Below are 23,142 nucleotides of genomic sequence, written 5' to 3'. Positions count from 1 at the left end.
ACCTAAACCACCCTTGCTGCAATTTAAGTCCACTGCTTCTTGTCCTATCCTCAGAGGTTAAGAAAAACAATTTTTTTCCCACTCCTCCCTATAGCAACCTTTTATGTACTTGAAAACTATCATCACGTCCCCTCTCACTCTTCTCTTCTCCAGACTAAACAAACCCAATTTTCCCTCACAGGTCATGTTTTCTAGACCTTTAATCATTTTTGTTGCTCTTCTCTGGACTTTCTCCAATTTGTCCACATCTTTCTTGAAATGTGGCACCCAGAACTGGACACAATACTCCACTTCAGGCCTGATCAGCGTGGAAGAATTATTTCTCGTGTCTTGCTTACAATACTCCTGCTAATACATCTCAGAATGAGGTTTGCTTTTCTTGCAACAGTGTTAGACTGTTGACTCATATTTTGGTTGTGATCCACTATGACCCCCAGATCCCTTTCCGCAGTACTCCTTCCTAGGGAGTCATTTCCCATTTTGTATGTGTGCAACTGATTGTTCCTTCCTAAGTGGAGTACTTTGCATTTGTCCTTATTGAATTTCATCTTATTTACTTCAGACCATTTCTCCAGTTTGTCCAGATCATTTTGAATTTTAATTCCATTCCCCAAAGCACTTGCAACCCCTCCCAGACTGGTATTGTCGGCAAACTTTATAAGTGTACTCTCTATACCACTATCTAAATCATTGATGAAAGTATTGAACAGAACCGGACCCAGAATCGATCCCTGCGGGACCCCACTCATTATGCCCTTCCAGCATGACTGTGAACCATTGATAACTACTCTCTGGGAATGAGTTTCAAACCAGTTATGCACCCACCTTATAGTAGCTTCATCTAGGTTGTATTTCCCTAGTTTATTTATGAGAAGGTCATGCAAGACAGTATCAAAAACCTTACTAAAGTCAAGATATACCACATCTACCCCTTCCCCCCTATCCACAAGGCTTGTTACCCCATCAAAGAAAGCTATCAGGTTGGTTTGACAAGATTTGTTCTTGACAAATCGATGCTGATTGTTATTTATCACCTGATTATCTTCTACGTGTTTGCAAATTGATTGCTTAATTATTTGCTCCATTATCTTTCTGGGTACAGAAGTTAAGCTGACTGGTCTGTAATTCCCTGGGTTGTCCTTATTTCCCTTTTTTATAGATGAGCACTATATTTGCCATTTTCCAGTCTTCTGGAATGTCTCTCATCTTCCATGACTTTTCAAAGATAACTGCTAATGGCTCAGATATCGCCTCAGTCAGCTCCTTGAGTTTTTTACTGTGCTGTTGCAAACAGCCAACCATTGAGAGCATCCCCCTAATCATAGCAGCATGCCTATTGCTCTCAGCCAGTCTGGGGTTCTGAACTACAGCTTCTGGTTCTGGTGAATGAAACGCTGTTTCCTCACTTCCCTGGTCTGTCCACCCAACATGGAATATAGCCTTTTCAGATGACAATCATGCTTGCTGGGCAAAGAATAGAACTATGGATGTCATCAACAATCCAAGCACAATTTGGGAAACATCTTGCAAAAACACTTCATAATCTCAGCGACATTGTGCACTTTGATTACACATCCCATGTAGGGCACTATGTATTACCGTCTCCAGCTAAATAGCCCCCACAGTGGGCTTGGCAACATGAAATGCATATATCCATCAGCAGTACTCATCTGAGGTTGCCAGTTTTCACAGAGTAATTACTACTCTAGTTAATGGCAAGTACACGTGGAAGAATTTATGCTCTTATGTCTGGACAAGTTCCCCAGAGATACAGAAACTGTATTCCTCATTCAGACATTTTATACCAACAGCACCTTATTCTAAGTCTCAATCACAGCTCTGTTCCCCCCCATCACTGGAAGTATTCCTGGCCCAAAAAAGGCACTTGGTTTGCTTGTGATAAAAATACCTGTCATGCACAGTCAAATGGCAGCAGAGGCTCAGAAATGGTAGTGGAGAAAGCTCCAGGAGATCATGAGGGTGATCAGAGAGCAAGAACTGCAGTCCATGGAGTCCTTGTTGCAGCTGCTGACAGTGCAAATAAGTAAGAGAAGACCGGGTCACTCTCTTATTCAGGCCAAGGTCAACTGCCAGATGACTAGAGTTGACCTTGGCCTGAATAAGAGAGTGACCCGGTCTTCTCTTACTTATTTGCACTGTCAGCAGCTGCAACAAGGACTCCATGGACTGCAGTTCTTGCTCTCTGATCACCCTCATGATCTCCTGGAGCTTTCTCCACTACCATTTCTGAGCCTCTGCTGCCATTTGACTCTGCATGACAGGTATTTTTATCACAAGCAAACCAAGAGCCAGCTCAGCTCCCCTGGGATGTACACTGTTTTTGTAGTAAGCACACATGAAGCTGTGACAGGGATAGGGAGTTTGGAATATGCAAAATGTTCTGGGACTGAAGCACCAGAAGTGAGTATTAAGGCTAGTTAGTGTGGGTGATGAACCTTCCTAGGTCCAAGTGGTATTATAAACTCTTATCTGTAATATTTAACCTTGAAACTGTTAAAGATGCACCTCTCATTAACTGTACTGGTTCCATGCCAACAACATAAAATATTTTTTAAAAAACCCTTATTTTTGCCACCAAAATTAGCAGGAATGATTCTTGTTCTCTGGGTATTCAATCTGTTGAGTAGGAGGAGTCTTTTTTACTGTAATTTTTCTGACTACAACCATACCTTGGGCAAAAAAAGTCTGACATTATCCCCATGTACAGTACCTGCTAAGGATTTCTAAAAAGAGTAGTCCAACAAACTATTTAAAAAAAAAGAAGAAAGTTTAAAAAGGTTTCACCTTGTCAGACTAGAGAAAACACAAAAAGAAAAAAACATTTTGAAGTAAAAAGAATGTGCAGATTCACTAGGTTAAAAATTGCAACTGTGGTGTCTATTGCAAAGTAGCTGAGAATATGATTTCAGAACTGAGCAAAAATATAAGCAAAGTGTCTGACCCAGTATGGCCATTCTTACGTTCTAATCCCTCTGCTGATGTAGGACTAATGTAATGAGGTGTACTTATGCCACATGTGACCAGAACAGCAAGGGGTAAACAGAGGGCACTGAACTAAAGAAGAGAACCAACCCACAAGCCCCATCATTCCGGGAGCAAAGCCTCCAGCTGTGTCTAGGCAAGAACAAGAAATAAAAAGAGGCAGCAGAACCTATAAACGCTTCCTCTATTAGTTTCCACACCAACAGTCTGCGTTTTTTGACATTTGGTTACTTTTCCCTGAGAGTGAGAAACAATATGCTATATTTGTTATGAAAGCTAAAAACTGAGTTTTTTAATATATTTCTATGACAACACTGGACCATGCTGACTGCCTCCCTGAAATAATCAGAAGCCCAATTTCTTTGCTTCTGGGGCAGCAGATTTTCCCAGGTACAGTTCCAGATCTGCAGGAGACAGCAACAGTGCCAGAAGATTGGGGGGGGGGGGGGGTGTGGACACATTTTGGAATTGCTTGCCAAAGATCTTTGTTCATCCTTTGTCTGGTGCTGTGTTCCACTGTGAGGCTGTGGCTCAACTCAGACAATGCACAGCATATCACATTTACGGATGCTTTAGGGAAGGAAGAGATGACAAGTTGTGTTAACAGATTATATCTATTAGTTATTAAGAGAGTTCTTACCTGTATTTTTATTGGCCAGGTGAAGTTGCTCACGTAAACAAAGAAAGTGATGTTGGGGTTGCTCCGGAAATCAAATTTCTCATTGGAGAAGCTGTCCTTGTATTCCTTTATGTTGGACCTTGAAACAACTGGAATCTCCTCCCCTGCCTGGGTGCCAGCTGTTTCAGAATTTAAAAAGTAGCAATAAAAGTTTGCTTTCAGCGCAGATCTTAAGTGATTTTCAAAGGGGACCAATTATCCTTAGTTATAAAGCTATGGCTGTGACAGTAAAAGGAACTATTCGTCTGAAGACTGCAATTTTGAGTTGTATTTCATTAGTAGAATCAATGAACACACAAAATATTGCATTACAAAAAATTAGATCAGCATTTCCACTGTCTCCAATGCACATAATCAAGATGTGAGAATTGGAAAACTGGAGAGGGGAAAACTAAAATTCCTTTCTCAATTTAATTTCTTTCCCACATCCCAATTTCTAAAATGTAACATATAGTGTTTAATTATTCCCATACAGTTGAGATTCTGGTTTACTTTTCTCTTTTACCTGCAAAACTCGTTGACCAAGTTATGTTGAGGTTGAAGTTTTTAGACGCGTTGATAAACATGTCCAGGTCTCTATTTTGCTGATTTAGAGAAAAAGAGAGAGAAGAAAACAGTTATTTTTAACAGATGTCATTCAATTAAAATTGTTCTGTTTTGAAAGCAACTCTCACTAAAAGTGTCAGAACTATAGTTATTTCACAGTAGGTTGAATAGAATACTCATCTACATGTGAGAGCACTAACATCCAGCAAGACGCATTTTAAAGATCCACTGTATATAAAATAGAACATAGCTGTACATTTTCATTTGGATCTCCCCAAAAAGAAAAGTTTACTTCAATGTAATTCCAAACCATATTCATTTAGGATTCTTTGCAGACTATCCTAAGTATGATTCTGGGGTCATTGGCCGTGGCAGCATTCAAATATATTTTAATGCGAACACATTTAGATAATTTTTGGTTTTAAATACTCTTCCCCCGCCCCCAATAAAATAATTAATTTTGTATCCTCACAAAATATCTGCCCTGGTCTAGATTTCAAATCATGTTACCTATTGGTATTCCTCCCCACCTCCATCTTTGCTCTGACAATGGCCCTCCATATGTTCCTCTCACTCCAATATCTGTGCCTTCTTTTATAAAATTATATAATAATATAAATTTTTATAATAGAATATAAATTTACAGGCTCTTTTGTGATAACTGGGCCTACAAATTTTCCCTAACTCTGAGCTCAACTGTGAAAAGTGAGTGAAAGTTCACAAAATGTTACAATAACTCATAATAAATGTTGATGGGGAAAAAGTGCAAAAAGACTGAATTAGCCTAAACAAAAAAAGGCCTCCTGATATAACTCAAGGACTGTGTTAAGACCATGCCTGGTCAACAAGAAAAGTATGGGACAGGAAATTAATTAACCAAAATTGGTGTGTCAGAAATTAGGCCTAACTGGTGCACAAAATAATGAGGGTATGGGACCATTCTGTCCATCACTCGCTTTTGGGGTCCTTAACAAAAAAGACGTGGGGTGAGGGGAAATACAGACAGATGGCTGACTAGAGAAGAGGAAGGTGAAAACTTCATCATGACAGCTGCCAACTCCACCATCTCCTCGGACTCTTCATCGTCTGGTTACGGAGAGATGTCCTGAGCAGACTGGGCCAAGGAAGAGGGACCCAGACGACATCACCATTGCCACCTCAACTGGCTCATGCTAATCCCAAATATCACCTGACACATGAGGCTGTGTCTCATACACATCCTTCTCTTTTCCTTCCTTCCCCTATTTCCCAAAAGGTTCTTTTCCTTCCCACCATATTTCTTCTCTTTCCTAGCCCTCTCCTTTTTCCTTTTGTCCAGCTATTTGTCTTATTAGACAACAATGCATATGTTGCAACATTGCTGTAAGCCTGAGCCCAGAAAGGCAGCTAAAAGCAAAGCCCTAAACATCTCGATGCTGGTACAAGTTTGTCAGGTCTCAGAGTCGCTGATAAGACCTTGTGCTGTGCTTGTATTTCTCCAGCAGTGAAGCTGCAAGTGAGAGATAACACTAGAGACAGAAGTTACAGATAGTATTTTCTATCTTTGTTGTTCTTTACTTTTCCCTTTTGTGTGCATTTCATTTGTTTTGTCTTTTAGGAAATGGGATCAGATTTCAACGACAGTAACAATAGCTCCTGCCCATTATAAGTAACTAAGGATAGTTAACATCTGTAGTACCATCTAAGAGACTTTCAGACAAGTGGGCATGTTTTTAAAGACTCTCTCTGGCTAAAGGGAGAGGGAAGAAGGAATGTTGTGAGAATGAAACTTATTAATGCTTTCCTTTTTAAATGCTTTTTAACGGTTTTTTTCTTTATTTTCTGTATTCCTAATAAGGGATTCAAACGATTCTTAATAGTGTTTGCCATGTATTAGGCAGGCTGGGGTCTCTGTATACCAAACCCCAAACCTTTTTTTAACACTGGTTAATGCTGGACAGCAATAGCACCATGTTAATATCTTTGATTCTTTGGGCCCATATATTCCATCTAACTAAATACAACAGAGCCCTTGCTTGGTTTGACACCCCGGTCATGGAGTGCGGGTCCCATGGGGCCTCATTACACTGATGGGTGCCAAGGGGAGGTCGTCCTGGCCCCCAAAGCCATGGTTTCCCCATTATTAGCCTTGAGGCTGTGGTTGTTGATCCTGCGGGAGAATTCAGGGCTCTCTCTTAGAACCAAGAGGCTCCTTAAGAGCAGCCAACAAGGAACTGTAAGCTGCATTCCAAGGAGAAGTCTCTGCTCAAGAGCGTGTTTGGAGAAGTTCCTGTACTCAGCTGGATTGAGCAGGCAGACAATAGTACTGCTTTGATTTATCCCATCCACAGCATCTTTTGGTAGGAATGATGTGAGCACTGAAAAAAATGGGAAGTGGTTTTGTCGGCACTGAAGGGGTCTGTGTCATTCACCGTATCAAGGAGCCTCCTGTTTGTACTGCAATAGCACTACGGACCACAAAGATGGATCAAGGCCCCGTTATATTAGGCTCTGTACAACCAGCTCAGTGCTGGTTGCCTCTGAGCTACGTTCTGATGTTCTTGGAGTCCGATTTAAGACATGGAGTACTGTTGCTTTTTCCTGTTTCCCCACCCCTCAGTTCCAAGGATGAAACTGACAGCATTAACTCGCTGCAGTGTTTGGACGAACAGGATGTTTTCTTGCCCGACAGGATCGGAGAAATTTTGGGATTCTGAATTCAGCTGGTTATTAAACACAGAGGAAGCCCTGGTGTTAACTGACTAAGAGTTATTCTGACTAGCCCATGGACTTTGTCCCTGCAGAATAACTGGAAGCTGACCTCTCTCTGAGCTCTTGAGGTGAAAGAGAAGCAAAGAGAAAGTGACCCTCACTGATGCACAGGAGTCACCATGAATGTGGAGCTGCATTTGAAGTCAGATACCTTACATGACTGCTCTATATTTCCATTCCAAAAGGAGATGCCTTTTGCACCAGGAAGAAAAGCAAAATAAACAACAGAATGAACTGTGCCATGGCATAATTCTACACTGACTAACTATATTAGAGTAAAAGAAAGTGAAGAAAGTAGACACAATAAGATACAAGACTAACTGCAAGCAACAACAGAAAGCTAGAGGGGTTTGACTACATATTCCAGAAGTACAAAGCAAGTGAACTGCAGGTTTAGGCTGCAGTTCCTTATGCCCCGCTTTGGCCACAAACATTTGGAGCTGCAAGGAAGCAAGATGTAGCTACACAGATTGAAGACATTCTGGCTAGCAAATGCACTATGCATGTGCACCAAGACGGTAGTTCTGTTCAAAGAACAGTATGAGCCACTCTCTTCAGTGCAAGGAGAAGGCAGATTTTTTAAACAAAGTATGAAATGTAGGGGTATCAAAAAGGAAGAGACCATACTCACCTCTTCAGGTGTTGCTACAAAATTGATTGCAGTATAGTAGCGATCATCCTCTTGGGAAAGGCTGAAGGTGAACTGATAGTCGATAAGAAGAGTATCTGTAAAGAATACATGCAAAAAAGGTGAAAAAGTGCCTTGAAATAAAACAAGCTTCTGGAAAGCAAGGCAGGTAAGTGATTTCTAATTTAGATTAAGCAAACAGCTTACTGCAACAAGAGAGAGTTACTGCACTGCTATAATCTGCCCCCAACAGAAAGTTGAGTTTGGGAGAGAATAATGAACACTTTAGACACCTCACTATACCAACCTCGGAGGGTATTACATCCTACTCTATTAAAATTAACCCAACTTTTTTTTTTTTTTTTTTTTTTTTTGGAAGAGAAGGGGGGAAGGTTTACATTTTTCAAGCAGGACATCTGATAAAAGTCTCCATCCTAAGAAAACTTGGTAGAAGGGAAATGTGGTTGACTACATAATTTAACCACATTTTGCTTAGTTCTTGTCGTTTCACCAAGTCTAAAGTCTCTATCAAAACTGTTTATCAATGTTATGGGAGTTTAAAGAAGACCAAACATTTTCGAATGGCAGAATACAATATTCCCATTAGAACAGTGTGGGGAAAAACATTCACCCATCTAGCAAAACTGGTAAACCACCACATTTTCACTGCATTTGGGAAAAATCAAAGGCCAGGCAAATACAATAAAATTGCTACTATGGCTAATAAAACAAGGCCTTTTTCAAAAAGTGGGTTGAGGCTTCATGACGCACCGATATCTCATCTTGTTCTTCTTTCTCTTTTCCCCTCCCCACCCCTCCCATGAAAGAAGCCTAATCCAGTCCACTGCAGTCTCTACTGGGCTCAAAGGAGTGCACAAAGGAACTAAATATTTAATGAAGTATTTGTAGCTATCATGACAATAGACAGCACTGACAATAACTTTTTTAAAGATCATCATGTTCCCAGTCTTCTGGGCTTCAAAATTACTATCAAGAAGCCTGCCCTACACTGTGCTGTTTCTCCTTTCCCATGTGGTTGGCATAAGCAACACTGTTGTGTTTGATAACTGCACAAGATTATCTTTAAAACTTATCAGTGCTGCTCCTCGACTGCCCAAGCAGGATTTAGCACACTTCTAATTTCCACACCTCCTTAGAAATCCTGTCTGAACCCTTCATTGCTATTTAATTTAAGATGTTTTTTCATCTAATATCTTTCTAAAAGTGTTGATCTCAAATATTTAAGAGTGATAAAATAAGATAAAACTAGGATAATCTGAATTTTAGCAGTGTAAAGACAGTATTTCCTAAGTATTTCTCAAACTTCATTGTACTGCGACCCCTTTCTGACAACAAGAATTATTACATGACACTGTGGGGGAACCAAGCCTAAGCCCACCCAAGCCCTGCCACCGCTGGTGGGGAGGGGGTGTGAAGCCAAAGCCTGAGGCTCAGACTTCAGCCCTAGGTGGTGGGGTTTGGGCTTCAGCTTTGGCCCCAGACCCCAGCAAGTCTAACGTCAGCCCTGGCAACCCCATTAGAACAGGGTCCCGACCCACAGTTTGAGAACCACTGTCCTAACCCATCTGCATTTAAACTGGTGTGAGAAGTAAAATAGATGTAACTTATTTGCTCCTATATATCAAATAAGACATTCACTATTTTCAGGCAAAGAAAAGCAGTTGTACTTACAATAACATGTTCCTTTAAGTGGATTTCCTTGGTATCGATTTTCTACCTCACACCTAAAAAGAATATTTTTTTAAGTCAATGTTGGTTTTCAGTCTGATTTTCTCCTTTTTTTTTTGGCTTGAATCTCTATCCATTTAAAAACAATTACGGAACACAGCTTGAGCTCAGAAGATAACTGTATACAATTAAAAACAAAAAGGTGCAAGTCTGAAGCTGTAATGAGATATTGAAGAAACCATGGAAAGTTGGAAGACCCAAGCAAGCAAGTAGAAAGCACTGAAACTGAAGTATGAAAATTACAGGAAGGAGAGGTTACTCACCTCGTGCACTAATGGGAGTTCTTCAAGATGTGTCCCCCTGCAGATGCTTCACTTTAGGTGCGCACGTGCCCCTGTGCCTCTGACCAGAGATTTTTGGTAGCAGTGCCCATTCTGCCCACACATGAGCCCTGCACATCCTCGTGCCCCGTACAAGGCTTCACATGGCGGAGCAGGCAAACCGCTCTCAGTTCTTCCTCTATCGCAAAGCCCACACAGGCAGCTCCTAAGCAGAGGGGAAAAGGGTGGGTAGTGGAGCACCCACAGGGGGATGCACCTCAAAGAATTCCAGTTACTGCACAACATGAGTAACTCCTCCATCTTCGAATAGAATCCCTGTGGGCACTCCACTTTAGGTGGCTCCCTATCAGTAACGCTTTGAGAAGTTGGAAGTTTTGGAGCAGAGTCCATTACCAAAGAGACAACTGCGTTGCCTATTGCTTCATCTGATCTGGCAGTGCAAATAGGGCACAGTGGTCAGAAAACATGTACATCAAGGATCATGTTACAGCCCTGCAGATTTAAGCAACCAGAACATCTCTGAGTAGAGATGCAGACAGTGATATAGTAGAGCGTGCACTCACTCTTAGGAGAGGCGTAACCGCAGCGAAACCATAGCAAGCAATAATACATCCAGAAGATACATTTAGAAAGTTTCTGAGTGAAGATAGGTGCTCCATTAGACTTCTCTGCAACGGAAATAAAGTCTGGGGGTCTTCCTGAATGGCCTAGTCCTGTCCAAGTGAAAAGCTAATGCTCTTTTAACAGCTAACATATGAAATGAAGGCTCTTGTGTAAACTGATGAAACTTAGGGGAAAAAACAAAAAATTAATAGTTTGGTTGATATGAACTCCAGAGGAGTAAGAACTTTGAATGGGATCATAGAGATACCTTCTCCTTGGAGAACAAAGTAAAGGATGGGTCTGCAATTAGCGTCCCCATTTCCCCATCCCCTTGAGCAGAAATGTTGGCCACCAAGAAGGCTGTCTTCATAGACAGATATAAAAGTGAGCACATGGCTGCTTCCTGAGACGGTTAAGAACAAGGTTTAAAACCCAAAGCAGTGTAGGGGCTCTTATCTGTGGGAAAAGATTGATAAATACTTTTACAAATCTCACTGTGGTTGGATGAGTGAATAATAAGAAACCTTCTCCTGACACGTGGAAAGCTGTTATTGCTGTTAAATGAACCTTGATGGGATTCCAGGAAAGGCCTGAATTTTTCAATTCCAACAGGTAGTCCAAGATTGAGGAAAGAGAGACTGTACAGAAAACCGATGGCATTGGTTACACCAAAGGCTACAACTTCTCCATTTCTGAAGGTAAGTATGTCTATTAGATTTCTTTCTGCTCTTCAACAGTATCTTTGTACTTCTGATGAGCATAAGGTCTCTGAAGAACCACTGAAGAACCAAGATTGGGGTGAAAGGTCTGACTCACATCCTGAGACAATACTGGAGATTTTATCTGTAGCCTCCACAGAGGACAAGAGGCGAGTCTGAGGAGGTTCAGAAACCAAACGTATATTGGCCAAGTTTGGTGCAATCAAAATGACTTTGGCTTGGTCCTCTCTGTTCTTGATAAGGATCTTTAAGAGCAATAGAGTTGGAGGATCTGCATAGAGAAGACCCTTTGTCTATATAATGAGGAAAGCGTCTCCTAGAGATTGGGGATCGAGACTCCCTCTGGAACAGAATTTCCTGCACTTTGTTTTGACTGCTGTGGCAAAAAAATTAATCTCTGGAAATCCCCAAGTCAGGAGTATTTTATTGAGCACTCAAGAGTCCAACTCCTATTCGTAATTTAAGGACAAATGTCTGCTCAGATCATCTGCCATGGTGTTTTGTATATCTGGGAAGTAAGAAGCCCAGATGACTATCTGGCTATGAAACAGTTCCAAAGTTTTACCGCTTTGAGGCAGAGTGAGAGGAACACACTCTGCCCGGACGATTGATTTAATACATGCATGCTACGTTGTCTGTCATGATCTTGATGGGCTTGTTTTTGAGCAGGGGAAGGAAGTGGAGGAAAGCATTTTTGACCACCCTTAATTCCAAGAGATTGATGTGTAAGCAGTGTTCCTGTTGTGACCATTTTCCAGGGCCTGTGTGAGGACCCAAATGTGCTCCCCATTCCAAGAGGGAAGAATCCGATGTTAATATGACTATAGGAGGGATTCTGGTTGAACTGAATTCCTGCATTAACTTTGGATAGATTCCGCCACCAGATGAGTGACTGTAGGACCTGACTGGGTACAGGTACTTGCTTGTTGCGACTGTGTTTGCTGGGTGTATGAACAATCCTGAGCCACCCCTGGAGACATCAAAGATGCAACCTGGTATTTTGCGCCACAAAACCACAAGCTGCCACGTGTCCCAGCAGTTGCAGACATGTCCTTGCTGGAACTTGAGGGCTGAGCAACACTGTTTGTATAAGGTAATTTAGAACAAGGAACCTGTCGAGAGGGAGATAAACTCTGCCATTATAGAATCCAGAAGTGGCTTATAAAGATAATTCAATCTGTAGGGGTCAAGACTGATTCTGAAATTTATCTGCAGGCCTAAACTTTGGAATAGTGAAGTTGTTGTTTGAACTGCACCTCCTGATATGACCGACCCTTGAGGAGCCTTCCATCAAGGTAGGGAAAGACAACAGAGGCAGCACCATGCTTTTTCAGAATACCCTTGGGGTGGATGACAGGCCGAAGAGTAGGACCCAGTACTGGTAATGACTGACTGAACGTGGGATTCATCTGTCTCGCGAAAGTAGTAGGCATTTTTTGGATCAAAGGTCACAAATCCGTCTCCTAATTCCAGGGACAGAATTACAGCTGCTAGGGACACCATCTTGAATTTCAGAAGTCTGACATGCTAGTTCAATTGTCTGAGATCTGATATCAGTCTCCAAGCCCTGTTTTTCTTGTGTATCAGAAAATATTTTGACTAGAATTCCTTTCCCCTGTGTTGAAGTGAGATTGGCTCCATGGCTCCTAGATTTAGGAGTGATGACACCTCCTGTGTCAGCAACTGCTTGTGAAAGGTTTCAGAGTAACAGCCGTGTTAGTCTGTATTCGCAAAAAGAAAAGGAGTACTTGTGGCACCTTAGAGACTAACCAATTTATTTGAGCATAAACTTTCGTGAGCTACAGCTCACTTCATTGGATGCATACTGTGGAAACTGCAGAAGACATTATATACACAGAGACCATGAAACAATACCTCCTCCCACCCCACTCTCCTGCTGGTAATAGCTTATCTAAAGTGATCACTCTCCTTACAATGTGTATGATAATCAAGTTGGGCCATTTCCGGCACAAATCCAGTGAAGTTTTTGCCAAAAGCTGACTCTCTTTTGTTATGGAGCTGAGCTGTTCTTGATGTTCCTGTGGTAAGAAATAAATAAAAGGTCTCCTCGGGCTAAGAATGGGGAGAAGGGATGCACTGTATCAGGGAATCAGGTCTTCCATGTTCCCTGAGGGACTGAGGTGAGATTGCTGAAAACTGCCAGTGATACATTGCCCATGGCTCCCAGGAAGGCCAATGTGGGAGACCATAAGGCATGGGGAGAAGAATTTAATGCTGGTCATCCCAAAAGTTGGAGAGCAGTAGTCTGGTGTCCTGCCTCTGCACAGGGAGTAACGTCTCCTGGAATAAATTGGAGATTCTTGAAGTGAAAGCTCTGAGTTTGAGTCAGAATGCTCTTCCACCTTGTATCAGAGGTGACAACCACTCCTCATGGATAGTCAAAGATGGAGAAGAGATAAGTCTCCCAGGAACATGAGCAGTTGGTGAAGCAGCCAACCTCATTACTGAGAGGTATCCAGAGGTTACAAGGAGCAGAGACTCAGGCTTATTCGGTACCAAAATGTTTTTCAGGTACTGGAATTCCTGTGGTACTGGCACAACAGAACTCAGTATCAGCACCGATGGTGTTGCAGAGGTCATCATGCGAGGCACTGACAACAATACCAAAGGAGTTGAGGATTCCACTGAAGCTGGTCTCCTGGTAGTGGAAGTCTTTGGTACCAATCTCTTTACCACTGAGGTATGGGACTTAGTTGAAGTCTTAACGTGCTTCATGGTACCTGAACTACTCGGACCCTCACTAGCATTCCTCTGAGGGCTTGAGGTCTACATTGATGAGGAACTCTCTGTTTTGCTCCTCTTATCTCCTTTCTTAAGCTTGGAGTGCAAAGCTCTCAGTATTGGCAGTGTGATTATCAGCACCTCTGTCAAGAAGAGGGTTGGAGATCAGAGTTTTAATTCCATGTTTAATTCCATGTTCCCCTTGGAAGTTCTGTGACGGTGACAATGGAGCACTGACAGTTGTGGAGGGTCCCTGGACAAGGAGGTGCTCAGTGCCCTGACCCAAAGCTGTTTTTAAGGATTGCTCCATCATTAATTGTCTCTACTTAATTTCCCTGTTTTTGCAGGATTTTCCCTCAAAAGAAAGCATATTTTACACTTGCTGGGAACATGAGAGTCTCCCAAGCAACGAATGCAGTGGGAGTGCCTGTCACAAACAGGGATTGCTTCTCAACAATAGGAGCACCTTTCAAATACCAGGGAGCCCGGCATCCACAACGGAAGAAGAAGAAAAACACAGAAGACGACGACGACGACGACAACGACGAAGAAGAGAATAGATGTTCCAAGTATAAGACACTAAACCTACAACTAATAAGAACTAATTATAAAGCATAAACACTAATAAAAGGGGAAAATAGGCATACAGCAAACAGGCACACGCTATACCTCAGTCTCTGATGGGAGGTGGCTGACAAGGAACTGAGGGCGGTTTGCCCGTACAGCCCTATATAGCCCCGGTACAGGACAAGAGGATGTGTAGGGCACATATGCAGGCAGAACAGGCACCGCAAGCAAAAATCTCGGATCAAAGGTGCAGGGGCACATGCACACATAAAGTGAAACGTACACAAGAACATTACTCAAAAGAAGCAATACTCTCTGCTTGAAATTAGTTTAATAGTTCTTCACACATGTACCCCATTAAGCAACTCCAGCCAAATAAAGAATAGCCTTCAATTCTGCCATACTAGGGCCTAATCCTGTTAACCTTTACTCATGTTAGTAATCCTTCAAAAATAAACTTTGCATTGACTTTATTTTCCTAAACATTGCAATGGAAACATTTCTATTAGGTTGTGTTTTCATATTTAATCGTATTTATTATATTATTATTTATTCATTACCTGGAAAGATACCAGAACAAATTATTAAACTATCGATGTGTAAGCACCCAGAAGATAACAGGGTTGCAAGGAATAGTCAGCCTGGGTTTCTCAAGAACAAATCATGCCAAACCAACCTAATTTATTTGTTTGATAGGCTACTGGCCCAATGGATAAGGAGGAAACAGCAGACGATTTTTTTTATTTTAGTAAGGCTTTTGACGCAGTCTCACATGACATTCTCAAACAAACTACGGACGTGGTCTACATGGAATTATTAAAACGTGAGTGTACAATTGGTTAAAAGACTATACCCAAAAGTATAGGACTGTCAAATTAGGGGGACATATCTAGTGGGGTCCACAGGGGTCTGTCTTGGGTCCAGTACTAGTCAATATTTTTATTAATGACTTGGATAATGGAGCAGAGAGTATGCTTATAAAACTTGCTGATGACACCAACGTAGCACTTCGAAGGACAGGATTAGAACTCAAAACAAGCATGATACAATGAAGAACTGGTCTGCAATCCGCAAGATGAAATTGAATAAAGACATGTGCAAAGTAATTCACTTAGGAAGTAAATATCAAATGCATAACTACAAAATGAGGAATAACTGGCCAGGTGGTAGTACAGAAGAAAAGGATCTGGGGGCTGTAGGGGATCGCAAATTAAATATGAGTCAACAAAGTGATACAGTTGCAGAAAAGACTAATACCATCCTGGAGTGCATTAACAAGAGTGTAGTGTGTAAGACATGGGAGGTAACTGTCCCGTTCTACTTGGCACTGGTGAGGCCTCAGATGGAGTACTGATCCCTTCTGGGCACCACATTTCAAGAAAAAGGGGGAGGGGAGAATGGAGAACGTTTACAGAAGAGCTACCAAAAATAATAAAAAGGTTTTAAAAAACTGACCTGACTGAGGAAAGGTTAAAATAATTAGATATGTTTAGTCTTGAAAAAAAGACAACTGAGCGGGGACCTGATAACAATTTTCAAGTATGTGCTGGTATGAAAAGAGGACAGTGATCAATTATTCTCCATGTCCACTGAAGGAAGGACAAGAAGTAATGACCCTAATCTGCAGCAAGGGTCATTTAGGTTGGATATTTGGACAAACTTTCTAACTCTAAGGATAGTTAAACACCAGAATAGGCTTCCATGGGAGGCTGTGGAATCTCCATCATTGGAGGTTTAAGAACAGGTTGGACAACCACCTGACAGGAATGGTGTAGGTTTAGTTGGTCATGAGTCAGTGCACAGGGCTGGACTTGATGATCTCTCAAGGCCCCTTCCAGCTCCATATTTCTATGATTACAGTAGTGCTTAAGAATGGGGGGGTCCCATTGTGCTAGGCACTGTACAAACACAACAGCAGACAGTCTCTGCTCCATAGAGCTTAAAATCTAAACAGATAAGACAGATGCAGAGTAGGGTTTTATAAAAACTTTTTCTACACTTATACTTTGTGACTGTTTATACCTCATTGTGCTCCTTTAAAAAAAGAGTTTTTTGAAAGAGATTTGAACACTTACCTCAGATTTATCTATATTTCCTATATATTGACTCTCCACCCCTGCAGCAACTGCTTAAACAGAGTGCCCTAAAAATGTCAGTTCACATCTATTTTTTTTTTTAAATAGGAATATGTGCAGCGGTACGTAAATTTTGAAAAAAAAAAATCTTACTTTTCATCTTTTAAAATCTGTATAAAATGTTCTCTCTCAGTTGATAAACTCTTAATATAGTAATCTTGAGAAAACCATTTTGCTCACTACCACAATATAAAAACTACTGCTGATTTCATTGATGGTGAAGTTAGTTAAATGTCAGCACTGGGAAATGTTTAATGCCATACTAAATACATACATTTTTCATTATTTAGAATTACTTTATTATGTACAGTCTTTGGATAGCAAATATTTATAAGAAATGGCAACTCACAGTTGACACTCATCTCCTTTAATTCCTTTGGTAGTACAGAAACACTTTCCTGTATTTGTATTACAGATAGAGGCATGACCATTACACTTGCAAGCTGTAAAGGAGATAAAGTAGTTTTGAGTAAAACAGTATGGACAGATTTGTTTACAGTGATTAAAACATTTAGGCAGAGAACTGAGATGTGTTAAAGGTGAACTACAAACCAAAAATGTACTTGTGCCCATTTGCTTGTTTATGATGCTTAAAGACCTCAAAATCAGATTTTTGGTTTGTTTTATGTTTTTTGGGGGTGGGGTTAACACTAAAAGTATCACCATATACAGAAATCAATGGGTGAAGTTCTCTGGTCTCTGTTATGCAAGAAGTCAGACTAGGTGATCAAAATGGTCCCTTCTGGCCTCAAAATAAATATATAAATATATGAATCCTCAACTGCCCCATTTCTGCTGGATGACACTTTGAAGAACTGGTGTACTAATGTGATGATATCACAAGGGAATGAAAATTCAAAAAGGGAGGAACTGGTCTATATTTACAATACCAAAAAACAATATTAATACCTATTTTACTCAAACTCCTGACAAACATTTTGGAGAAAAGCTCTGTGTGAACAATTCAACACTTCTACCTCTTCTTTGGGAGCTGAAGGTTTCTCCAGGAAAAACGAAGACTTGATATTCCTAGTATTTCCAATGTTAAACAAGCAGAAAAAACTCTGACGTCTTTATTCATAAAGGAGTAATAAAGGTACAAGAAATTTTTTCTTTGCAGTTAATTTAATATAATTCAAAGGTTCATAGATTCCAAGGCTAGAAGGGAACATTGTGATCATCTAGTCTGACCTCCTATATAACACAGGCCAGAGAGCTTCCCCAAAAATAATTCATAGGGCATATTTTTCAGAGAAACGTCCTGATAGAGAATCCACCCTGGCCCCTTGTAGGTTGTTCCATTGCCTCACTGTTAAAAATGTATTCCTTATTTCCAGTCTGAATTTGTTTAGCTTTAACTTTCACCCGCTGGCTCATGTTATATCTTTCTCTGCTAGATTGAAGAGTCCATTAGTAAATATTTGTTCCCCATGTAGATACTTACAGATTGTAATCAAGTCGCCCCTTTACCTTCTCTTTGTTAAAATAAACAGATTAAATTCCTTGAGTCGATCGCTATAAAGGATGTTTTCTTTAATCATTTAATCATTCTCACGGTTCTTCATTGAACTCTCTCCAATTTATCAACATCCTTCTGGATGCTAGATGAAAATTAGATGAAAGGCTATCAAAGTTCCTTTCATATGGTGCCTAGATTCCTTTTGTGAGCTGTCCAACCAAAGGACTGAAAGGCAGGCTCATGCCCTGTATCTTCACAAGGAATGTGTGTGAAAGGGGAACATACATGGCTTCTGAAGAAGTACTGAACTAGACACTTCTAGGAGTATAAAAGCAGATTCTTCAGCCTCCTGCTGTAAATTATTTTACCTTATCAGGGAGGACTGATTTAAATTAGAGCAATTTACATCACTGATTTTAATCATGATTTAAATAAGCAAGCAGAAAACCTTGATTTAAATCACTGATTTTAATTGCCTTTTGCATTCGTACTTTTTAGTTATTTTTCAAAGGTTGATTCTCTTTAATTCAATAAAACAAGCTTAAATGTGCTGGATACGTTCGAAAAAAATATCAAAGTTTACCAAAACATATTTTGTATTTAAAACTAACTGACTTATTAAACCAAAGAAGCATTATCTATAATCAGTAAACTGAACTGATTATTTCTGGTCACCCTGTCCTTCAAGATTTCAGAAGCAGATCTCCTCCTCTCACATCTATCCATAGTTTGAAAGAAGATAAAAAAAAAAACTTACCTCCTTTTTCAACTCCCAATTAGTTTCTTAACTTTGAATGAACTAGTTATTAAACTGAACTAGTTGAATAAACTGAAAAGAAAATGTTCTCTCTGCACCTGAACACAAGGGTACTGCTGTCCAACACTGATTTAACACTTCAGCAAACTCTGGTTTCAGGTACTTAGCCAGTGACTTCCACCAGCAGAGCAGTCTGATTTTCTTTAAAACTTGGCAGAAAACATGTACTGCTTATTATTTCTTGTATTTAATTTAAATGATAGATTATAATACATTTTGGCCTTAACATAGGACGACGATGCCAATTCCCATTTTTTTCATAGTTTTTTTTTTTAATTCCTGCATTTAATTTAAATTGGAAAATCCAATTTGATTTAAAAACATGCATTTTATTTATTTTAAATAGTCAATTTTTATCCGCTGAGGACCTCATAAAAGCCAAAACAACTTATGGACTATAGATTAGCACTCCCATAGAGCAGAGTTCCTCAGGCTTTTTCCACAGTGCAGACTGCAAAATACAGAGGATTATCTCAGGGACCACCTCCATTCTTATTCACTGTCATGAGGGCAAACTCCCTCCTCATTCATGACTGTATAACATCTCAGTGGCAGCTACTGCACCCTTTGCATGGAAAAGGATTTATGTAGTTTAGCTGTCTTTCAGTGCAATTTAGCAACTCACAGGGGTAAGTGCAGCACCCTATCACCAACCAGCTGCCTGTGGACCGCCAGCAAGTGTTCCAGGCAGCACCCTTTTAGAATCATCACCAGAGAGGAAATGTATCTGATCTCAGGGCTAACAGTGCCTTCTCTTTTCTTCCAAATAGTATTTTTATCTAGCACTAATATTTCTTCATGTGAAAGTTCCATCGGACAATTCAGAAATACTGGATAAACTAGAGAAAGCTCCCTGACTGCTATTTTTGCGTTTCGATTGGTTATATTTTCTGCGCTTCGTTATTAATGCTCTGTTCTACACAGGACAACACTATTTTTAAAAAGCAGCTGCTGAGGCGGGAATTAGCTAGCATCTGGTTATTGTCTTTCTGATATTGCAAATGGCAAGGGGCCAATAAGAAAAGGGGAAAGAACTCTCTTTCGACCAAGTGGCCATAGCTTTATTAAACCTTAAAAACAGCAGCATCCTAAAGCAACCTATCTTGGCAAGAAGGAAAAAGGGGAAGACCTCAGCTACCCCCACTTTTTGCTGTCACCTTCTCACACTTTTTGTCACTCAAATTCCAAGTATGCCAACATTTTTAGGGTCAAAAAGCCTACATTATTCTGAAGCCTACAACTATTCCAAGACCTGATCACAGTTCTATGTAGACCAATGCACAAGTCAGCCACCAAGTCATATACAAGAGTTCAATTCACAGGAATGAAGGATTTTTTCCAGCTTCCATCCTTGGGAAAGTTGGAAACACCAACCCTGCCATCCCTCTGACATTAATTTTATCCCATTTCAGGGGGAATCTAACCCATGCTATGCCATACTACCAGAACCAACTGACTAAAGTTGCAATCCTGTAAATCATATGTATGTTAATCATACCATACAAACACAATCATCACCAATAGCTGGTGAACACACAACTGCTTCCAAGTATTCACGCTCCCCCAAAGACTGTGACTGAAACACAGGGTGCAACAAACTGATCAATACAGACAGAACAAAGAGGAATTAATACCCAAATAATCCCAGAGGAGAAAAAAGGAGGCAGCGTAAAGGGTTAAGATAACAGAAGACTGCTCCTGGTACACACCAGCCAATCCAGTGCCTGTAACGAACTCTAGGAATTCACCAGTGGCAGCCTTTCCAACAAAAAACAGCTACAACTGGCTAGCAATTGCTCTGGCACCATGGGATGTAGCCATGCCTCCCTGGTCTCCATCTATAATCCAGGCTAGCCCTCATTGGTCGAACTGTTTTGTTCACCTTCACAGTAGATACTGAAAGAATGAGGGTAAACTAAAAACTTGGCCAAATACCTTACAGTAATTTTTTTCTTCTGACATTACCTACTAGCTTTATCAGCTATGGATTAAATGTTAATTGCTAACCTATTAATACTTAGCATGGTTTCCAGCATTTTCCATACCTTTGAATAGAATTTGGTTTGGGATTTTATAAGGATACTAAGAGAGAAAGACATTCCACTCTCACAGCATATGAACAGATTTGAGCATTTAACTCCCTTCGGTCCATTGAAAATCTCTGCTTCAGTGCTTTCCACCTTTGACAGACTTTCATTAGCCAAGTCCCTAGTGGAGGTCATTGAGTCTCTGGCTCTTCTCTTTTTATGTGTTATAGAAAACTCTGCTTGGGGGAGGTTCTCTGGAGGTACGGATGGGTGGGAGGATGCTAACCACAGACTGTGACAGGAAGCCTTCCCCTCTGTGCCTCTTTAAACTATTATTCCTTAGGCTGTAGATCATGGCTTTCAGCAGCGGAATAATCAGAGTGTACAGCATGGAACTAGCTTTGTCCTGCTGATCAGAATACCTTGGCCCAGGCCACAGGTACACCAAGGTGTACAGGAAAGAGATCAGCAAGGACCTGACACTGATGATGCAGGCCAAGGCCAGGACAACCATCTCATTGTTCCGGGTCTCAGCTCAGAAGAACTTCACCAATGGCACGATGTTGCAGGAGAAATGGTTGACGTAGTTGGCGCCACAGAAGCAAAAGAGTCATACAACACATGAGCAACAACAAACTGTTTCTGTATCATGCTCAGATAAACAGGCTGGACCCTCCCTGACCCCCCAAAAAGTAACTTATTCTATGTCACATTCTGTGTCACAGGGACACACTGTAATCCACCACTTAGAACTGAATGCTGGGAGTAAAAATTCATGCCTTCTATTGCCAGCTCACTCTCCAATTCATTGCATAGCTTGGGCCACTCATAACTCTGTACCTCAAGGCACCCTATGTAAAGTCAGTTTAAAAATACCAGCATTAATAATTCACATAGATGTTACATGGTTTTACGTTGTATTAAGTATATAACATCATGCCTACCATATTCATTTCCCAGTACTGCCAATACCTGTTTATCAAAAATACCAATTTTGGCTAACAGTATCATATATTTTTATAAAGCTTTTCTTTCTTAAGGACCCCCCAAAGAATCTTTCAATTTTAAATGCAATTCCAAGGGGGTTTCACTTACTCCACCACTGAAATTGCAGTGAAATATGGCAACGTTTTAACAATGCACAGCAGTCTGACAAAAAGAAAAGGAGTACTTGTGGCATCTTAGAGACTAACAAATTTATTTCAGTATAAGCTTTCGTGAGCTACGGATGCACTCGATGAAGTGAGCTGTAGCTCACGAAAGCTTATGCTCAAATACATTTGTTAGTCTCTAAGGTGCCACAAGTCCTCCTTTTCTTTTTGCGAATAAGACTAACACGGCTGCTACTCTGAAAGCAGTCTGACAGTTAGCAAAGAATACAGTGTCTAACTAAAACAAAAGGAAGAACTTCGATATTGTATGGTAAAGGGCAAATTCCAGCTTGATTTGCTACCAAAACACTGGGATTAATACTACTCCTTTTAAAAAAAAGGACCATGGAATTTTTAAATTATCCGCAATGGGTCATAGGCTTTAGAGATGGAAGGGATCATTATGATAATCGAATAAGATGTCCTGAATAACACAGGTCACAAAGTTTCATCAAGTGATTTCTGTATTGTGCCCAAAACTTTGGCTAAATTAGAGCATCTCTTTTAGTAGGACATCTAATCTTGATTTAAGGTAACTCAAGCAGTATGTCTCATGTGTAAGAAGATATTTCCAGCAACAGACTTCCCCTCAGCAAAACTAACGACAGTCAGGAAGTCTGTACAAGCTTAATTTGGCCCTCTTGGGCCTATTTGTTATGCTAAGTTTTTTTTAAAATTACATACTCCCATGCTATTTTTGTCTCCACAGAAATCCCGTCTCATTCAGCACACAGCATGAGTTCTACCCCTCATTTTGCCACAGACTTATGTGATGTTTGACAAGACTCTCCCATAATGCATATGCACAGGAGGATTGAATTAATGTTGCACAGACAGCCTTCATCCTGGCATTTCCTAGTTTTTGAGAGCTTGGCTTTGCAACCTTAATGTTCTTTTAGTGTAGTTTGGGTATGTAATAAATGCAATACATTAGCTGATATACACTAAGAGGGATCTGATTTGCACTCAGATATTATGGTGATAAGCTGCAGTATAAAACCCCCGAGATTTGATTATACTACAGATTTAAGACTTCACTTACACTGGCATGTTCCTCCATTAGTAGGATCTCCATAGTAGCCAGATATACAAGTCTCACAGTGTTTGCCAGTTGTCAGGTTCTCACACTTTTCACAGATGCTTTCATTTACACATTTACTGTGCCCATTGCACTGGCAGGCTGAGGAAACAAAGAGATACTTGGTAGTTGTGCTCAAATGTAGTGTATCATAGAGTGTCTGAAGAACCTGATCTGCATTTTGGGTTAGCAGTTTAATCACTTTAC

The 23,142-nt window shown here is 40.6% G+C and overlaps 1 protein-coding gene across 1 annotated transcript in view; it reads right to left on the bottom strand.

Annotated features, from left to right (window-relative positions):
* The window catches only part of ATRN (attractin), a 253,540-nt gene that overhangs the window by 98,832 nt on the left and 131,566 nt on the right, over positions 1–23,142 (bottom strand). The window contains exons 19-24 of the mRNA XM_037898359.2: positions 22,900–23,037; positions 16,753–16,846; positions 9,300–9,352; positions 7,611–7,705; positions 4,188–4,266; positions 3,644–3,801 (exon numbers count right to left, since the gene is read on the bottom strand). Of these exons, the coding sequence (XP_037754287.1) occupies positions 3,644–3,801; positions 4,188–4,266; positions 7,611–7,705; positions 9,300–9,352; positions 16,753–16,846; positions 22,900–23,037 (617 nt within the window). The remainder of the gene's footprint in view (positions 1–3,643; positions 3,802–4,187; positions 4,267–7,610; positions 7,706–9,299; positions 9,353–16,752; positions 16,847–22,899; positions 23,038–23,142) is intronic.

This window comes from Chelonia mydas, chromosome 4 (genome assembly GCF_015237465.2).
Source record: "Chelonia mydas isolate rCheMyd1 chromosome 4, rCheMyd1.pri.v2, whole genome shotgun sequence".
NCBI classification, from domain to species: Eukaryota; Metazoa; Chordata; order Testudines; family Cheloniidae; genus Chelonia; species Chelonia mydas.
Note: the sequence above shows the minus strand (reverse complement) of the source record. Positions and strands in the feature narration are given on the sequence as shown.